Raw genomic sequence first — 21,284 nt, 5'->3', positions numbered from 1 at the left:
TCACTGTTCTAAGTCCTGGACATGCTTCTGTCTCATGTGGAAGCTACAGCCCCAAAATCCGGAGGAATGTCACCCCTCTTTAACCTATTGGATGGGAAGTTCGGTTCAACTGTGAGTCTGGGCTTTATATAGTAAGGTCTGTTCGTTCTCTCCAGGGTTGGGAGAAGCCCCTTGAGGACGAATTACTTGCTCTCGACTTTCCTCTGGAAACTTGCTTTGGTGATTTGAGAATGCCCAGAAGTAGAGTTGAGTAAGCTCCAGGAGTGGGTGATGGGCAGGAAAGCCTGGCATGCTGCAGTCCATGGGGTCGCAAAGAGTTGGACATGACTGAGCAGCTGAACTGAACTGAGAAATAGAGTGTTTTGAACTTGATGATGGTAATAATGGTAATAACATTTAGCTTATGTGCTGTACTGAGCATTTTCTTTGTATCTTCTCATTTAATCCTAATAGCACTCTCAAGAGTTAGTGATACTATTAGACCCAGATTGCAATAAAGGAAATCGAGGTACCAAGAAGTTAACAAACTGGCCCAAAGTCACTCGGCTAGTAGCTGGTGGAGCTAGAATTCAAATCCAGGCAGTGTGACTCTGGATCTGAAGTTCTCACACTTCTTCTTGATGTATGACATCTTTTGACTTTCACTTTGCTTTATTATTTGTTTGAAATCAAGATTGTGTCTGAAAGAAGTGCTTCTGGGCTTTTGAAAGTTATCACAGAATTAAATGTAATTAAACAGCATTTCTAGTTAGAAACACTTTGTTTTCTTTCTTATGAAACCATATAGATAGATCTGGCAACTGGAGTATGAAAAATAGCCTGTACCTAGCTTATGTTTTAAATTGGTGTATAGTCATCTAATAATCAGATTTTTTATTTGTTTCTGAAAGTAGGAAGTGATGATTTTGTTAGAAACTTCTGCCTTTCTGTTTGGTAGTTTAGGGCTCAAGAGAAAATTTAACCAGATTGTTTTTTATGATATATATCTGTTTATCACATTTCTTTATATGGTGGTAACATTTTCTATTCCTTTAGAAGTGCCTTTTTGAACAAAAATACAGGTAGTAGTATAACTAGAAGGATGTGATTCATAAGTCATTATATAAATACTACGCATGCCCTTAGATTTAAATTCTACTTTAGGGGCTTATTATAAAGCTGTTATAATGTAGCCAAGTTCCTTTGTTCAGAAAAGATTTGTCCTTTAACTTGATTTTTTTAATGGAAATATATAAATTGTTCCATTCATTTAAAATGTGGAATCAAATTTATTTACATGTATCTTCTATGTACCCAATAGTATAAAATATAAAATTTCTGACATGTTTTGTTAGAGAATAATATATAATTTCTCTTAAAGTCACCCATTAATTTCTGTTTTTTCATATCATTGGTTTTGAGATTTCTACAGGCACTTTCTCACTATGTGGTTTATCTGAATCACTATGTGATTTATATAAGTCAGATACCTTTTTCAAAATTGTATTGATTTATCATCCATGCTGTTTAAATACATTCTTTGGTGATATATAAAGATTCTTTGTTAGTTCTGGCTCAAGAGGAACCACAGGAGAGAGCTTTGAAACTTTAAATGTAATTCGTTAAGCTGACATCTGTTAAAACACCTGCTGTAGTGAGTCCTGCTGGATGTCTGGAATAAACAACAAGAAGGACATGATTAGTGATTGTAGACAACCCCCATTCTGGAGGGGGCAAAACTCATGACAGCATAATGATTGGGATGTGCTCTCTGCCCTTGAGGAGTTCTAGGACCAACAGAGAATGAAAATGTCAAAAAACAGTTTATTTCAAAACTCAGGGGATTGGTCTGTTTAAGAGAAATAATATTTCAGCCTTTATTTTCTGTGATTTTTTAGTTATGATGAAATTTACATATTCCATTTCTAGGCCCTGTGTGTCTATTGCCTTATTTCTTCTTGGTCCTTGTAAGATCCTTAAGAAGTACTTAGAGCAGTTGAACTGCTTAATTCACCGTGCCAAGCTATTTGTTCGCCTTTCTGCTAGGTCTTAGGGGTGAGAGTTATTTGTAGTGCCTACACTCATGGATCTTATTAACTGTAGTTTGAGGTAGGCCTTGAGGCAGAGTTGCAAACCAAAGATTCCAGGGTAGTTGTGGTAAGAGCTTGGTAGGAGGTGTGGTTAGTGTGCTAGGGACCTCAGGAGAGGAGCACACGGAATAAGCTGCAGGATTGTGCAGTGCTTCCCAAAGGAGGGTTTTGAAGGAGAAAAGAAAGAATTAACTAGAAATACAAAGTTGGCTTCTTGTCATTTAAATAGCAGCTATAACATCACTTCCTTGGAAACTCCTTAACCCAAATCAATACTCTATTAAGTTGACCCATTTTGCTTTCTTTTATAGCAGTTACTGTCATCTTCTTATCTGTTACCTATTTGCTTATTATGTCTCTTCTCTCCAGAATGTAACTGCTGTAAGAACAGGGACCCTCCCTCTTTTTGTCTTGTTTCCTATGTATCCCCACTGCTTAGCATGGTGCCTGTCACCTTCTAGGAGCTTGGGAAATGTTTGTTTGTTGAACAAATGAATAAATGAATGAAGAAATGATGAATACTGGAAGACAGAGTGTGAGCAGATAAAAGTAAATATGTGTGAAGGCTCAGTTGAGAAGCTGTAAATAATTAGATGTGACTGGAGCAGAGGTGCTTTTTCTTAAAAGTTAGGAGATGAAGTATGGAATGAAAACTTTATCCTTGAAGTCTTGGACAGCTTCTGGGCTGCATGAAATGTAATACATATTTCTTTCCCTGAATCCAGTGATTGACAAGCAGAGTATGTTTGAAATATCTATTTTGGCAAAGTTGATGGCCTCACTGAGGCCTTGGGAAAATGTTACTAGAAGAGGATTTCAACTAGAAAGCTTTGGTGATATTCTTGAAGTCAAGTAGCCAGAATGTATAAGGTACTAAGGCATAAGGTCCTCAGGTGTGGGATTTACTACGACACTGCCAAGATGTAAAGGACTGCCAAGAATATTAGAATGTTGTTAGGTTTACAGTGTTCCTTGGCTAATTTTCTTGAAACATTGCATTGCTTGAGGTTTATATTCCATGGTTGTTTCAAAGGCATGGCCACTTTGGGGATTTTTCTCTTCCTCTCTCCTTTTTATTTTTGCTTTAGTGCTTGAGGTAGCGTATATGATGTCATCCAGCTTCTTTATGTGGTGATGGTAAGCAGTTCTTCCGTGACTGTGAAAATATGGTACAGTTCACTTCAGACCTTTTATTACATATGCATTACATGTAAGATAAAGTGCTGGCTACTTGGATATAAAGATAAGCCAGAATTTTAGCTCTTTCAAAAATATCACAGGTTGCTGATTTATATCTGAAACACATCATTTCCTATGGTAAGAGAAAGCGAATCTGGCATTTTCTAGATTTCTCTACAACACATAACAACAAACTTTCACCAAATTGACTAGATCCTTTGAAAATACGTTTTTTAAGAAAAGAAAAATTGTTACTACCTAAGTTGAATGTACTTTTCAGTTTTCTACATGGATTATGGTTATGGCAGAAAGCTGTGATTTAGAACTTTTTTCAGATTTTGGTTGTACCGTTCTGTTTCCTTGTCTGCCTAGGTGTGACTGATCTGTCAGAAAGCATGATCACAGGGTCCCTGGAGGTGCTCCAGGCCAATTGTGTGAATAGGGAGCTTCTCAGGTCCTCTTGCTCTACCTGTCAGTCCTTCACATCTTGGCAGTGTTGTGGTAATCCTGCACCTGAGGACCTTATGCCTTAGTACCTTAAAGATATTATACAGAACATAATTTTGGTTGCTTTCAAACTTTGGAGGTTCCTTAGCATGTTTCTGTCCTAAAACCTGGCATATGTTTCATGAATTGGAAAAAACTAAACCTTGGTGATGTTGAGGCTCAAGGTGGGCCACCCCAAAATATGCCACAATGGCATATTGATTATTTTGAATTGATGTTGCTTGAGAAACAGCTGATACAAGAAAGAAGCTCTGACCCACTTCTGTCCCCCTAAAAGCAGGAAATAAATCTCCCGTGTGAAATAAAGGTGCAGTCCTTATATCTAGAGATAGTGTGAATGTGTGTGCTCAGTTGTGTCCGACTCTTGTGACCCGCCAGGCACCTCTGTCCTTGGAATTCTCCAGGCAAGAATACCTAAGTGAGTTCCCTTCTCCAGGGGATCTTCTTGTTCAGTTCAGTTCAGTTGCTCAGTTATGTCCAACTCTTTGCGGCCCCATGAACCACAGCATGCCAGGCCTCCCTGTCTATCACCAACTCCCGGAGTCCACCCAAACCCATGTCCATTGAGTCAGTGATGCCATCCAACCATCTCATCCTCTGTCGTCCCCTTCTCCTCCTGCCCTCCATCTTTCCCAGCATCAGGGTCTTTTCCAATGAGTCAGCTGTTCTCATCAGGTGGCCAAAGTATTGGAGTTTCAACTTCAACATCAGTCCTTCCAATGAACATCCAGGACTGATCTCCTTTAGGATGGACTGGTTGGATCCCCTTGCAGTCCAGGGGACTCTCAGGAGTCTTCTCCAACACCACAGTTCAAAAGCATCAATTCTTCGGCGCTCAGCTTTCTTTATAGTCCAACTCTCATATCCATACATGACCACTGGAAAAACCATAGCCTTGACTAGACGGACCTTTGTTGACAAAGGAATGTCTCTGCTTTTTAATATGCTATCTAGGTTGGTCATAACTTTCCTTCCAAGGATCTTCTTGACCCAGGGATTAAACCTGAGTTTCTTACATCTCCTACATTGGCAGGCGAGTTCTTTACCACTGAGCCACTAGGGAAACCACAAATCAGACATTCTTAAGCTATTCATAGCTATTCTTAAGCTATGATTTAATAACCATTTTAGTCTCTTAACTTTAGCAGGTTATGAGTCTATACTCATGGGTCTGGTTTTTGTTAGGGCTCTCAGGAATCAGTGAGCAACTTGCTTCTATAGTAGCAATTGCTACTATAACGATCTGCTGTTGTTAGCTTTCTGTACCTTGTTTACCCACCAGTGTCTAAAAAATTTAAGTATGTTGACTTCAATGGTTTCTACATAATTTACTGGGGAAATTGGCCATGAGGAAGTTAGGCACAGTCAGTTCTTCTCTCAATTAAGGAATCTATAGCAAGCTGTTTGCCTTCATTTGGATCATATATTTTTATGTTGATCATTAGTCCATTTTAATTTTAAACCTTTCTTTGTTTATTTTTCTATCATTATAGCTGAATGTTTATGTATTTAATGGAGATAATCTTTCTGGAGTACCTGGTGATGTATCTTTGGTCAATAAATTGGTTTTTCTCTCCTAATCTTTTCTTATCATGGTTCCAGATAAGAGAGTAGGATAAAAGCCTCTTCAGAGGGGAAATTCCTTTGAGACTTAAAAGGGAAAGAAAAGACAGCCCTTCCAGGTGCCAAAGAAATGTGGATTGAAGAGCAGAGTTAAGGCAGGCAAGTCCTGACATTCTCTTCCCCACACCCCTCCCACCACCATGAAAGTGAAAGTCACTCAGTCGTGTCCGACTCTGTGACCCCATGGACTATACAGCCCAGGGAATTCTCCAGGCCAGAATACTAGAGTGGGTAGCCTTTCCCTTCTCCAGAGGATCTTCCCAACCCAGGGATCGAACCCAGGTCTCCTGCATTGCAGGCAGATTCTTTACCAGCTGAGCCAAGGGAAGCCCAAGAATACTGGAGTGAGTAGCCTATCCCTTCTCCAGCGGATCTTCCTGACCCAGGAATTGAACTGGGTCTCCTGCGTTGCAGGAGGATTCTTTACCAACTGAGCTATCAGGGAAGCCCTTCCCACCACCATGAGGGTCTGGAATTCTGGGTTTGGGGGACACTGAGTTGCGGGTGAAGCCCAAAGTGAAGGATGCTTATGCCCCATTCCCCTCTTGAAACTCAGGGAAGAAACTGCCTTGCAAGGTTACCTCAACACAGCGGACGCTGTGACAGCAGAGTGCCTCGTGGCGCCATGTGGTCAGGTGGGGAGAGGGCACCTGGGCCGCCTCAGCTTGTGAGTGTCTTCTGAGGAATCCCAAAGGGATCACCCACACCACGTAACTAGGTTGAGAGTTAGCGAACCTGTCAGTGGGGATGCTGTGTTGAGGGGCAGGCTGATATCAACACTCTAGTTGTTGGCCAGGCAGCAGCCATACATGAGATTGCAGAGTGTAGATGGCTTTACCTATTAAAGCTGAGAAGGAGACAAACAACCAGGCCAGATCCCTGGGCTCTAAGCCAAGAGCACATCCCTACGCCCACAGCCTGCATGGGGTCCAGCATTAGCGTCTGACCAGTGTCTGGGGTCCAGACCTGTAAGGAACCTTGTCTTGGGGACCATAGAGCCCCAGGGGCCAGCACAAGGGCCAATACATGTGTATCTGTGAGTCCTTCGTTTACCACAGTCAAGTTACAAAACCCCATCCGCTTCCATACACCCAGCTGCCATCTTGGTAGAAGCAGGGAGAAAATCTGAACAGAGAAACTTGAGTGTTTACCTGAAGAAAAACTATAAACCACCTTACCTGTTCCCTGAGAAACCTGTATTCAGGTCAAGAAGCAACAGTTAGAACCAGACATAGAACAACGAACTGGTTCCAAATTGGGAAAGGAATATGTCAAGGCTGTATATTGTCACCCTGCTTATTTAACTTATATGCAGAGTACTTCATGAGACATGCCGGGCTGGATGAAGCACAAGCTGGAATCAAGATTGCCAGGAGAAATATCAATAGCCTCAGATATGCAGGTGACACCACCTTTATGGCAGAAAGCGAAGATGAACTAAAGAGCCTCTTAATGAAAGTGACAGGGGAGAGTGAAAAAGCTGGCTTAAAACTAAACCTTCAGAAAACTAAGATCATGGCATCCGGTCCCATCACTTCATGGCAAACAGAAGGGGAAAATGTAGAAACAATGACAGATTGTATTTTCTTGGGCTCCAAAATTGCTGCAGACAGTGATTGCAGCCATGGAATTAAAAGACGCTTGCTCCTTGGAAGGAAAGCTATGACAAACCTAGACAGTGTATTAAATAGCAGAGACGTTACTTTGCTGACAAAGGTCCATATAGTCAAAGCTATGGTTTTTCCTTTAGTCAGGTACAGATGTGAGAGACAGACTACCAAGAAGGCTGAGCACTGAAGAACTGATGCTTTTGAATTGTCCTGGAGTGAACTCTTGAGAGTCCCTTGGACAGCAAGGAGATCCAACCAGTCCATCCTAAAGGAGATCGACCCTGAATATTCTTTGGAAGGACTGATGCTGAAGCTGAAGCTCCAATACTTTGGCCACCTGATGGGAAGAGCTGACTCATTGGAAAATACCCTGATGCTAGGAAAGATTAGGGGCAGGAGGAGAAGGGGGTGACAGAGGATGAGATGGTTGGATGGCATCACCAACTCAGTAATCGTGAGTTTTAGCAAACTCTGGGAGATAGTGAAGGACATGGAAGCCTGGCATACTGCAGTCTGTGGGGTCGCAAAGAGTAGGACATGACTTAGCGACTAAACAACAACAACTATAAATCAAAAAGGACTGAGCTACTATAAAATGCAAGTTAAAGTCAAGGTCAGAGCTTGAAAAGCAAGATTAAATCAGTTGTAGAAAATTAAAGAGCTACGTTTTCTTGGCACATCTTAGATTTAGTCTTAGAGGATACATTTTCGTCATTTAAATTTAAATTTTGCTCACTATTGAACACAGCTTAACTCCAGTGATTGTCTGATTGAGGTTGTAGATTGCCTGCATTTGGCATACTTACTTAATGCTATTTTTGATTATTTGATCACTAGAAGTGGAATTTTCATTTTCTCATTATTCATTGTTATAAAATGAGCACAAAATGAAATAAAATTTTAACACAATTGTACAGTAACTACAGTACATACATGATGGTTAATATTTCTAAACTGAAATGCTGTCTGGCAAGCATCATTACAATGTACTTTTTGAAATTTCCATTCATTTGCTGACAATACCAAGTCTGAGTTTGGTGTAGCCAAGGTGGTTTGAGAGCATCTGTATATAATGTCTGTAAGTATGGGCTATATGAAATTAAGTACATCTCAGATTTTGTGTAATCTATAAATAGGGAGCTAAATTGTTTGAAAGTTCACCTATCCCTTTCTAGTGAAGAGAGTTACTATTTGCTGTGCTAGAGGGATTAGTGAAAATTGTTCCCTGGGTGCCTCATTTTTCATCTTGATAACATTTTATTAATTACCTAATCTACCATAATAAGTAGGGCAGTCAATTTATATTAGTCTATAACTATGAGGTGAATTATTTTTAAATGATGCATTTAAAATCAACTCTATTGAGGTATAATTTACATATAAAGAATGTACCCTATATACAGTAAGAGGTAGCTATTTTAAGTGTACAATTCTGTGTGAATTAGTTTCCTTAGTTCCTCATGGTTACATCCTTAGACGTTGTCAAGCAGTGTGCTTTCAGGTTGATATTGATCCACTAAATACTTACACTGGACCATATTAGAAGTATTTATAAAGGCTTTCTAGGTATGTGGGCTTGTTTACATTTATCAGCTAAATGGTCCTAGGTTTTTGTTTTTTATTCTTATATTTGAGACACTCAAACCTCAGCCATCTAGATGGCTCCAAGTCTCACAGCCTTACTGGTATGTTCACTTGTAATGTTCAAGTAAAAACAGTTCAGGACTTGACTGTGGGAATTCTAGTGTTCTCCTTAAGAATGTGGCTTACATTTTCAAGAGAGCCTCTCCATTTTCTCTTCCCATTAACCTCATGTTACTATATCTCACCTCGAGAGGTTCTTCCCTTCTCTGTTCCACATCGGCCCAGGCTTTACCTCTTTTCCTTCATTTCCTAGAACTCCACTAATATAAAATGACTGGGAGCATTTGTAGCACGTATGCCCTGAGGATTTGAGGACCTTGTTACTATATAGGACTGTAAGTGATATATTAGCTAGTTCTGGGCCTGTTACAATTTCCTTCAGAGTGTCTCACAACGCACATGTTAGATATTAGTAATTATGTGACATATATGTTCCCATATTATATTTTGCCAGACTAGAGGAAAGCTTACTAGTTTTGTCACAAAATGGAATAGAGGTGATGGTGAAAGAGAGCAATCCTTGTTGTAGGTGGAGAAATGAAGCAATAAATAATGACGTTTTAATTTAGTAAGCCTTCTGATGTATCTTGATAAATATTGGCAACCTAGTAACTGCAATAATTTTATAGCAATGCTGTGGAAGAATTTTTTTAACAAAAAGAAAGCAATATTAGTTTTGCAGTGCCTTTTCAAGATCTGTAGGAGGCCAGAGTAGCCAAGTAGCAAAAGAGATTTTTAATCAAGACAGTATAATTCTGAACTTAAAGACCTTGTTTCTATTCCTGCCTGCTGAAGGACTTCTGGACGGAGCCAGATAAAATTTTGAAGGCTCTATGTTCTTTCATTATCCTCATTTTTTAAAACTTTCTGAAGAAAGAAGGAAACAGATCTATCTTAATAAGTCTCCCAGGGATACACTGTCCTTAAAAAGCATAAACCTGTATATTTGTATTCTGTGTTTTTAGGTTTGTTGTTTGAGTTCCTTGTATATCAAGGAATATCTTTTATTCTTTTTATAATTATGGTAGGAAAAGGTGTTTTTCTCTGTTAAACTGTAGTAGAAATTAGTAGAATGATGTCCAAATAGATGGGTGACACAGGCCGGCAAGATGTGAGGTTTAAATACATTATGCAGTGCGACATTTGCACTAGATCTTTCTCTCTTGCTCAACATACTTTTAGACCAGTCATACATTTATTTCTCACCTACACACTTGCAGTCCTGTGGTAGAATCAGATAAATATGTGAAGGTATCACTTTAATACAAGTTACGAAGAAGAGGTGTCTACTCAGAGTATTTGGGGCTTCAGATGTAGTCACGGGGCTATAGGAAGACTTCCTTAAGGAAGTGACAGTTAAGCTAAGGCCTAAGGGATAGTGTAGGGTTGAATGGCACAGGGAGGGCCAAGGTTTTAGGAGGAAAGGGAACAGCCTCAATAGCAGGAGAGATCATGGTAAGGATGGCGAGGTCTCGGCAAGAAAGGGAGACCAAAGAAGAAGAGGTTGGGGACCATTCCCTGCTGACCAGGTTAAAGAGCTTTGATGTGGTCCTTAGGGCAGGGGAGTTTGGGAAGAGTCTTTTAAGGGCAGTTAATCCGATTTTCCTTTGCAAATGAAGAACCTGTTGCTGAGTGGCAGACATATTAAACGTGTTAGGAAGTTAGGCAATACCCTGGGTGGGAATTCCAAAGGCTCCAACTAGGATGGGAGTGTTCAGGTAGAGAAGAACAGTGGACCAATTTCTAAAAGATTTAGGAAACAAAAATCAACAGTACTTGGTGATAACCTGGATGGACTGGGGATTGCAGACAAGGGAGATGGAAAGAGTGGGCCTTAATTTCTGGCTAGGGTTCACTGAGATATGGGACAGGAGGCAGGACCAGGTTCAGAGGGGGAAGATGAGGGCATGGTTAGGCGTGGTCTCTAAATATTTTACATTCATTTATTCTTATTTTACATCTCAATAAAGATTTATGGAGGGCAGATCCAGCCCAGAGGGGGTAGAAGGGATTTGCTGTTTTATTGGAAACAAATGAGAAAATAGATTTTGTTATGTAGGAATTTTATTACTGACTTGACTTGAAGGCAGTTGTTTTATAGAAGACTTTTTCTTTGTAAGATCCCACTTCCCACATCTTCCTTTCTTGGCTGCATACTTTCTCATATCCTTGATGATGTATTCATATCTTCACAAGACTATCCTCTTTTTAGAGCCTGAGCATGGGAGTTTTCCTTGTAATGCTTTTTAAAATGTAAGAGTTCTTAGCAACAAAAAATAATGTTTTTATTTATCTTTTGATAGTTCACTATATGATGTTCTAATGGAACCATATTGCAAAAGTTATTATAAAAGTAATTGTTTTATGAAAATGAAATGAATGTAGACATTTTAGTACCTTGATTAATAGCTTTAATAATTTTTGAAGAATTAATCTTTTAATCATCCCATTTTCAACTAAAATTTCTTTTCACAGTGTATTAGTCTTTTTCAAAGCTTCACCTGATCTCAACAAGTGGTCAGGCTCTTTTTTAAGGGAAATGCTTATAGTGGACTATCACAAAACCATTACAATGAATAAAACTAAAGCAGGGTTTCTCAACATCAGTACTTTTGACATTTGGGGCCAGGTAATTCTTTGTGGTGGAGACTGTCCTGTGCATTGTAGGGTGTTCAGCAGAATCCATAGTTTTTAACCACTAGATGCTAGTAAGAAGTGTGTGCTGCAGTCCATGGTGTTGCAAAAAATCAGACACGACTTAGCGACTGAACAACAACGACAACCCCCGACCCTGTTGTGACAACCAGAAGTGTCTGCAGACATTGCCAGATGTCCCCTGGGGGCGCAGTTATCCCCAGGTGGCTAGATTTATGTTTAAATCTCAACTATACCATGTTGTACTTAAAAAGAACTTGGAAAAGGATGTGTAAAATAACATGCCAGTTATGATTTTTAATGTACAAAATAGTAAGTTTGCTTATGGATAAATTCATTGGTAGTAATAAAAATGTGTCTGGGAATGGTACTTACCAACTTTAGGATGGAAGTTACCTCTGGGGAGAGAAGGAATGGGCATGAACGAAGATTTATTTATGATATTTCACATTTCAGAAAGAGAAAGAACAAAACAAACCAATATATTATAAACTTAAATCTCAAAGTGGAATACATTTTTTCTTTATATTTACATGATCAACCTGTTTTAAACTTCTGTGGCATATCATATAACATTCACTGTACTTCTTAACTTTTGTCATAAATTTTTACTTACTGTCATGCATTATTACACACTAGGATGTAAACTTTTGTACAAATGAGATGCTGTACTTACTCACTCATGTTAAACTTAGGATGCCACATAAAATAACCTCACATAAAGTTGGGGCCCAACAGACAGTTCTTAGCTGACTGACATGCACACCTGAGTATTAATCTTTCTTGATTACATCTGAAATACTTAAATTTAGTAGTTAATCTAACTTTTAGTATTGGCAAACTATGGTAGTTTATACATATTAATAATAAATACAAGTCAAGGAAAGATCTCTGAGGGATTCCTTGGAGAACAGCCTGGTTCTTATCATTGCATATCCTGGGTAATGTTTTGTATTTCTGTTAAATGCTCCATTGTATTTACTTGCCATGGAATGTATCCTGTGCATGAATTTACTCCCATTTTATAATTTTGCTCATAATGTAACAATAACTTAATTTGTCTAAGATTCTGTGAAATAGAAGTCTGAATATAGATAAAGATGGAAATATATAAAATATTTGTACATACTTTTAGATGTATAAATATTATAACAGAGTTTAGAAAACTATTTGAAAAGTTTTGTTGCTGCTAGCATTTTGAGAAAATACAGAAGCGAAGTAAGCATACCTCCCTAGGAGTGAGAGAGTGAGCATGTGTGTGTGTGTTTCAGAATATACCCTTTTCAACAATAGAATTTATATATATATGACTTGCAATGGCAAGTAGCATTGCCATAGATGAAAAATGGCCTCCAGAATCAATCTTCCTAGGTTTGAAATTTTAGCCTTATTACTTCTTAGTTGTATGATCTTGGGGCAAATTATGGCACCTCCTAAAATTCAGTACATTTTCATCTATGCAATGAACATGATGGTAAGATTCTCTTCAGAGTATTGATTTGAAGATTAGATGAGTTAATACATGGGAAACACAGGGCCTGGCACAAAAGTTCTTAAGAATAGTAAAATAAAGCTGACTTTTTTAGTTACCATATCTGTCTATAATGTGATAATATTTATGTTTATAGGATTTTGCTTCTGCTGAAGGATCTCATCAGTGTTTGAAAGCACTTAGTGTGGTCTTTGCATACCAAATACAGAGTGAGGTATTTTAAAATACTTGTCAAGTTGTAATTTCTCCCAAGGAAGGGCTTCCTCAGAGAATAGAGAATGAATTGTAGAGTATAACCTTTGGAATGGTTTAATCCATGAATAGCAGAGTAAAATAAAATCATTATTTTTTTCTGTTCTGTTTCATGTTGGATATTTTAAACTAGAGCAAAACATTTAAAACGATGACTCCTGCTACTTCCTTATAACTGTATGATTGGTTTAGAGAATTTACTGTTCCAAAGCATAATTAAATCAGGTTATGTAACTGCATTTAAAATAACTTAGTAAATTTATGATTGTTAATACCAATCAGTTACTTTGCCAACATCTTAAGAAGGGACAATTGATTCTGGGAATAAACCAATGACTCAGGAGCTTTAGACAGTCAGCAGAAGTGAGTTTTGATTACAAGTTTCTGTGTTCAGTATGGTTGTTCACTGATGGATGCATGGTTTTTATGGGGTGGAGGATCATGAGAATACAGGAAGAAATATAAATGCTAGAGGTATTTTTTTATTTGTTACTACTTAAAAAGTTTATTTTTCATTCTCTTTATCTTTTTCAATTGTGGAAATTTATTCTAGAAAGTGTTAAATGCCTTCATTTAGCTTGTTTACTCACGAAGAGTACAATTCAAGAACCTCTATCTTTCTGCATTCTGAAGTAATATAATTTCAATTTTGAGACAAAATTAAGGGTGAGGCATGGAATGATCATTAGTGTTTGCTTACATATTTTATGATATCCTTAGTTTGTTGTTTAAAATATGAGCTCTTAAGTAGCTCCTCGTTTAAACAAATAAGATGTTGAAACAAGTAGTGGATTATGTCTATCTTATTAACTACAGCTGGTGACATTCTCTTGCAGATGTTGTGGGGGCAATGTCTTGCTTTTTTGAATAAATTGAATTTAAAACACAGTTTGTTGGAGTTTTCACATATTTTTTCTTTGTCTACATCTATGTTATATGTAACATCTCAAGGTGGTGGCATGAAGATATTTAAAAACAAAGCCATGAACTTGTAAAAGTTCTGTAAATTAAGAAACTAAACATCAAAGATAATTAGCAAAGTCCAGGGAGATTGTTTGAAAAATACATGCTATCTCTTCTATTTTCTGAACCAGAATATGGCAAAGTATCCAAAAGGAATAGGAAAAGACTTGGATCATTATCAGCATCTATATTGCCAGATCTTTTCTGAGACAAAATGCCTCAAATACAGAAGGGCAAGAGGCAGAGATGGATTTGAAGCAGCATTTTGTATCCTAGGATGCACAGACCCCATGACAAGGTGTGGTGAAGGTAAATTAATGGGAGTAGGATGTGCTAGGAAGTGTGGGCTTAGCAAACAGCTTACTCAGGGAACTTTGCCCAGGTGGCCCAGCCTCAGACCAGCCGGCCCAACAAGAATGTTTACTAAGAATCCAAGTTTCAAATTGGGCTTGGGTACATCAATCTGCCTTTGAAATGCAGGTTGATAAAAAGTCCAACTACCTTTTTTGCTGCCTGACACCAAGCCTGGTGGATCTCTTCCTGTCTTAGTGAGGATGAGTTATAAATGAGAGTGAGGGTGTGGCTTATGAAAAGTCTTGAATAGATAAAATACTGCTCTGAAGATTTAAGAGCAACACATAGTTCTAAAAATAATTTTTTTTTGGTAACAAGCAGATGAAGTTGTCTCCTAAAGGAGAGCCAGGAGAATATGGCCTCTATAGTGGTAAGCAAGCTGAAATAAGGCAAAAATTGCAAAAGTTGGCTGAAATAAGGAAAGATGATAAACCAAAAATGAAGGAAATAAAAGAACAAAACCGATAGAGCAGTTTTGATTAATTCACTCATGAAATAGTCATTCATGAAATATTTATTGAACACCTACTATGTGCCTGCCATTCTAGGCACTTATGATGCAATAGTGAATGAAACACATAAAGCAATTATGAAAAGTTCAGCCTTAAAGTTACAAGGTTTGTAATGGAAACTTTAGACATATAGGAGTAGAAACAATATTTAAGGTTGCTGGAAGAAAACTTTCTTAAGTTCTTTTATTTCCAGGTAATATTAGTTCAGAAATAAACCTCTGATCTCATTGGTACCTAAAGATTTTTTAATGATTGTATTTAGTGTTGGCTGTGGTTGTAGAGCGGGTTCTCATGCTGCTGAAAGGAACTGTAAAATAATATATTTTTGGATATATCAGTTCATACCCCTTGACCTAGATTATCAGTTACAGAATTTGCTTTATGGAAATGAAGATGCAGATGTTGAAGTGTGTTCATTGGCAGATTGGTTAAATAACCATCTATTAAAAATAGTGGTTTTCAAAAGTATTTAATGACAGGTCAGAATATTCCATGTACAATATCAAGTGAATTAAAAGCAACATACAACAAAGTATATGTGTGGTCAGATTCTTCCAATTTGAGAAAAATTAACTGGAAGAAAATATTATCAAGTGTTTTTGGGAAGGGTTATACAGTTTTTTATTTCTTTTTATACTCTTATATCCCTTTATATTCTTTTATATGAGTTCATATTAATTTTATAAGTAGTATGAATAAAAAATGTTAAATTTTTCCAGCATCTTCTGCTCTTAATTGCTTTTGTGTTTTCCACCATACATTGAATTGACTTTATGTAGAAAACTTCCATTTGTTTGACTTTGTTCTGTAAGTAAATACAAAACCCGTATTGAGTGTGTGTGTGTGTATGTGTGTGTTGAGGCAAAAGAGGATTTTCATGGTATTGATGAAAGGATAAATAAAAGAATAAACATTTCATTTTTTTGACCCTCGCCCCCCCCCCTTCAGGCAACTGTTTTATACTGTAAATTCTATTTATGAGATTGCTGGGGGGAAATCTGATGAATTTCTTTCTTCAAGATGGTGGCAGTCATAAATTTAAATATGTAGTCATATCAGTGGGCAGTTTTGAACTAAGCAAGACCTTTTATAAAATCAAAGCAAGCTTTAACACTTAGGACGCAACAAAAAAATGTGCACTATAGGATGAAATGCTACACTCAGTTGAAATGTGGGCAGTTGGCCTCTCTTCCTGGATGCCATCCTGCTGCCCCTTTCTTTGTGCTGTGAGCAGTTTTCTTGATAGGGTTTTGTACTTTCCCTTAGGCTGTAGGTGGGTTGCTAGCTGGAGCCATTTGAAAAGGCGCAGGGTAAGAAAACAATGTTGGTGTATTAAGAGAGAGTGGGCTTCCCTCGTATCTCAGTCGGTAAGGAATCTGCCTGAAATGCAGGAGACCTGGGTTTGATTCCTGGGTCGGGAAGATCCCCTGGAGAAGGAAATGACAATCCACTCCAGTATCCTTGCCTGGAAAATCCCATGGACAGAGGAGCCTGGCGGGCTACAGTCCACAAGAGTTGGACACAACTTAGCGACTAAACCACCAACCAGCATGCTTAGCAGAGTTACCTAGTACCTCTGTTAATATTCTAGGTGATCATCCTCCACATCACTTTTGACTTTGCAGTTTTTCTTTCTCAATAATGAAACCATTACAGTATCAGAAAGTACCTGGACGGCTGAGTTTAAATCAGAAGGTCTGCCGATATACAAATAAATTGTATCCCCAAAGCTCTCTGTACTCTACATTCTGTTTCTCCCATAAAAAACAAAAACATAATAACCTTAATAAGAACCTTTTTCCTCAGTAGCCTATAGCACTTTCAGATAATTTTCCCCCTGTAACACAAATAAGAAAGCTGGTACTTTCTACCATTTTCATCGGGCAGGTGAGAAACAGGGTTTGATTTATAGACATGGTTATGACTCAGGGTTTGTCTTTCACCATAATGTTTGTTTTTCACCATAATGGTCGCTTTTTAAAAATTTATTTTTTTCTCCCTACTTTTATGATTTCCTTTGCTTTTATAAGGAACCTCGGAGAAAAGCATGTATTTTGGATAAGTTAATGATTTTGTACCCTGTTGGTTATTGCCTCATATTGTATCTGTTTTTGTTTTGATGCAGGGACAAAGTTTTATAAAAGGTTTGCTCTTACAGATCTGAAAGTATCCCTACTTAGAGTAAAAAAAGAGCGGGCCTGAGTTATCCAGAAGACCTTTTTATATGACATGTTGGCTTTGAAGAATCTATATATTATTTTGCCAAAAGCTTTTTTATTCCTTTTATAGGCTAGAATATTAGACATGAATTATTTAGCGTAGTTATACTTAATCCTTAGCATTTCCATTTCCTTTCTAGCCTTTATTTTCTTCTCCTCCAGCCAAAAAAGACCAAAAAAAAAAAAAGAACTTGTGATGTTTCAGTTTAAAGTAGGGTTCTTCTCACCAACTACTTCTGTTAATTCAAGAGGGCTAAATAAAGATAGGGGGATGTTAATGATTGGTATTTGGTGACAAATATTTATCCATTTTGGATTTGAAATGGGTGTCAATGGGGAGGAGCTGGTGAATAACTAGATAGGTTAGGAAGATAGGTTTGTTAGGAAGAGATATGTGAAAGGAGGAGACTTGGAAGAGGTATTCTGCTACCAGCAACTACCAAGTGTTATAGAAGTTTTTTCTCTGATTTGAGAAACCCAATTAAATGTGTCCCTGGGTTTCAGAGGGCAATGTAGATGTTGTCTATTGTCGTCCATCTTTCTACTTTTGCATTGCCTCAAGACATTGGCGCTGCTGGTTCATCCATGCTCTGTTGCCAGATCAGCCCTTAGTCCCCCAGCCTCTCCCCATTCTCCTTTTCCTTCCCTGACAATGCCTGCAGGGTAGTAAGAAAGACAATTTTGGAACTGAGAAATGAGGGACTGGGGACAAGGAGGATTTATTTTTTTATTCTTTTAGTTCTTGCTACTCTGTTTCAGAATATATCTCCAGACAGTTGGGATTCCCAGTTTGAAAAACACTAGAGAATGACTTTTCTTCTGCCTCTTTTCCTTTGCAGGAAACTCATGAAATTGTGGCAATCAAGAAATTCAAGGACAGTGAAGGTATATATATATTTTTTCTTTCTGTATTTAGTTTTTGTGAATAGAATATGGAAGAGATGAAATCTAGCTGATTAGACTCTGTTCCTTAGATTTTAGAGTCTCAGTCTCAGGAAGTATAATAAATATATCTTACTGATCATCATGCTTTGCTTTGAAACATCTAGTTCCTCTTGTGTGAATATTTTCAAATCTCATGATATCAAAAAATTCACTTTGTGTTTTAAAGAGACAGCATTGGAAATCTTGCTTCAAATGCTGGACAGAAGACATGCTATTTACACTGTTCTACATACTAACAGTTTAAAATGAGAAAACTTATTTGAAGTAAATACTTCCTGGGTTCATCCAAGTAGTGAGTGCTGTGTTAAAGGCTTTGGTATTGGTTACTGGGATCTCTACTTCCTAGTTAGATGGAAATATAAAGATAAGTAGTATGTAGACAGTACAGAGGGAATGGTTTTATATTTAGAATAACTCGTTGGGAAAAGAAAAGCTTTTCAAGAAGAAATACCATACTTGGAGGCTTTGGTCACACATACAGACCATTTCAAATAGAGTAGTATATTTGCCTATACTGGGCGAGAAGGTTTAAAATAAAAGATTAACAACAACAACAAAATAGTGTACCCAGTGAAAGTAATGTACAGGAGAAAAAGCGTTAGGCCATTAGGTATTAAATCCAGACTATTATTGGCCATACAAATACAGGCAAGTAGTAAAACTGACTCCAAAGACAGACGTGGCCTCTAAGAAGATCCACGTAGCTATTTTTTCAGGTTTTTTTGACAGAGACCCCAAGCAGAAATATTTTTTACCTCCTAACACAGTATTCTCATACATAATATCATACATATAAAACTGTAGGGAAAGTTTCACAAGGTTATTTTACTAATGTGAGGTTCTTCATTTTCTGTTCTTTCTTGCTCATATAAATTCATATAAGTACCTATTTTGGCATCAAATGTTTTGATTTCACCACTAATGAGTCACAGCCTGCCATTTGAAAACTAGTGCTACAGGAGTGAGAGATCCCACCATAGCATCAACCGATCATATCTAGTTGGAAGCGTGACAATAGCATTCATAGCCTACCTTCATCAGCACACAGCAACCGTGTACTGTCAGATACCAGCCTCTGTATTTGTGAACATTCACCACCCCTACCTTAGAGACTTAGCAAACATTAAATAGCAAATGGGCCTCACTAACACTTCCCAGGGTAGAGACAGTCGTATTTGATGTAACCCAGCTCTGATGTGCTGGTTATGTGGAGCACATGCACTTCAGCTGGGAATGTTAGCCTTGTCTTGGCAGCCTTAAAGAGTAGGCCAAAAAAAAAAAAGTACTTTTAGCTTATTCTTTAAAAACAAAACCCAAAAAAGCCCTACTTCAAATGATATACCTGTAGTCTAATAGGAAGCTGTAGCCCCAGGCCAACCCACTAGGAGACCATTGGAAGTGAGCTCTTTGAGCAGTGGCTTTGGGCTAACCACAGGTGGCCAGGAGACAAATGGTGTTCTGCTAAAAAGAGTGGTTGCAACAGTAGATCAAAGCATAACCTTTGCCTGCATATAAAAACTTGTGACTGTGCATTCATCGTGTAAGGCACATTGTCAACCATCAGTTACCACCAGAAATAATGTGTCATCAAATTTTTGAAAAGCAGTGCTATCTAGGCCACATATGTCATTGCTTTAAAAAAAAAAAACATCCAGTTCTTTACAACCTCTATCCTATAGAATACCAATTCTTAGCTTCAATTAAGTGATATATTTGACCCCACGTTAGAGTACCTTCAGATTGGCAATCAGTAGTGTATCTCTCTGGAGAATCCCAGGGACAGGGGAGCCTGGTGGGCTGCCGTCTATGGGGTCGCATAGAGTCGGACACTACTGAAGCGACTTAGCAGCAGCAGCAGTGTATCTGTTGAAATTCATTGAGCACTGGGGACTTCCTTGGCGGTCCAGTGGTTAAGACTCTGCACTTCCACTGCAGGGGCTTTGGGTTTGATCCCTGGTCAGAGAACTAACAGCACCATGCTGGATGGTATTGCCAAGAAAAAAATTTCACTGAGTACTGAACCAGGTGCTGTAAGAACAATGAAGGTAAATCAGGTCTGGATACTTTCAAGAAGCTTCTGACCAATTAGAATTAAGACCTGTAAATAAAAAGCAGTAAAAGAGTAGAAAGCAGTCCGTGCCTGAATCACTTTGCATAATTTTGAGGTGAGAGAGAGTGTTTCTAGTTGTGGCATCCCAGGACTGTATTGGTAATCTAAACATTATGGGAAACATTTGATCAGTTCCTATTTCACTGAGCTGACAAAACACGAATCCACTCTGCCCATGTCTCTGCTGGGCCATTATCAGTTACTATACCTCAGAAGCATGCAGCCCCATCCCTCACCCACCTTGCACCCGGACACTTTGTAGGCATGCCTGTACATACTTCTGGAGGGATACTTCCTAAATATTTCAGTGATAGAATCTGAAAACGTATCCAATTATTCCTAACTTCTCAGTTCCAGGCCTATCCTAGGCACACTTTCCTATTATTTCCAGTTCTCCCTGGAGACCTAACACAATCTTTTCTGTCTTTACCCTTTTCCTCCTGCCTGAGTTATTACCGTGCTTACTGGAAAGCAAGGGAACATGTGCAGTTAACATCCTTTTGGAGTGTGAAGTGTACATAGATAGTCTAGTGTTGGTGAGGATGTCCATTCAACCCCTATGTAAACCACTTAATTCTGTATCAGTTTATCATCTTAAATTTTAGTCAAGCTAATTATAATTAAAAATATCACTTCATGATAATATTGCCCTTATTGTCATATAGCTCCCATGAGTTTCCTTTATTAGTTACCCTGAATATATTCTTTTGATATTATGATACTGACTTTTCTAAATCCAGAATTTAAAAATCTTTGTGAAGGTAATGAAATAATTCTGCAAAAACATTGTTAAACTGAAATGGGATCTGAACTTGGTCTGACCCACATTCAAGCTAATCAAGTATTTTCATGCTGATGGTATCAAGGAATATTTTTTGAGTATATATTATCTTCTGTTAGCTTTAAAAGATTATGATAATGTCCTGTTTTCTCGTTAAATTCATATGTATCCACAAATTTACATGAACAATTTTTTGAGCATCATTTTAAGGTAGACTGCTGTTTAGTTCAAGAAGTCGTTATTATCCTAGATTATTATTTAAAATGGAAACCAAAATTTTATAGTAAATAAAAAGTTAAATTGAGAGTTTTAAGTTGAAAAAAAGAAACTAAAATTATGAAAATAAGTTTACTTTATCTTATAGTTAAC

At 37.9% G+C, this 21,284-nt stretch overlaps 1 protein-coding gene across 3 annotated transcripts in view; it reads left to right on the top strand.

The window, feature by feature from the left end:
* The window catches only part of CDKL5 (cyclin dependent kinase like 5), a 174,211-nt gene that overhangs the window by 87,106 nt on the left and 65,821 nt on the right, over positions 1–21,284 (top strand). For all 3 annotated transcript variants that reach the window (XM_043895532.1, XM_043895530.1, XM_043895531.1), the window contains one exon: positions 17,919–17,964. In XM_043895532.1, coding sequence (XP_043751467.1) covers positions 17,919–17,964 — 46 coding nt within the window. The remainder of the gene's footprint in view (positions 1–17,918; positions 17,965–21,284) is intronic.

Source organism: Cervus elaphus, chromosome X (assembly GCF_910594005.1).
Source record: "Cervus elaphus chromosome X, mCerEla1.1, whole genome shotgun sequence".
NCBI classification, from domain to species: domain Eukaryota; kingdom Metazoa; phylum Chordata; class Mammalia; order Artiodactyla; family Cervidae; genus Cervus; species Cervus elaphus.
This window is presented reverse-complemented; position numbering and strand designations above follow the sequence as displayed.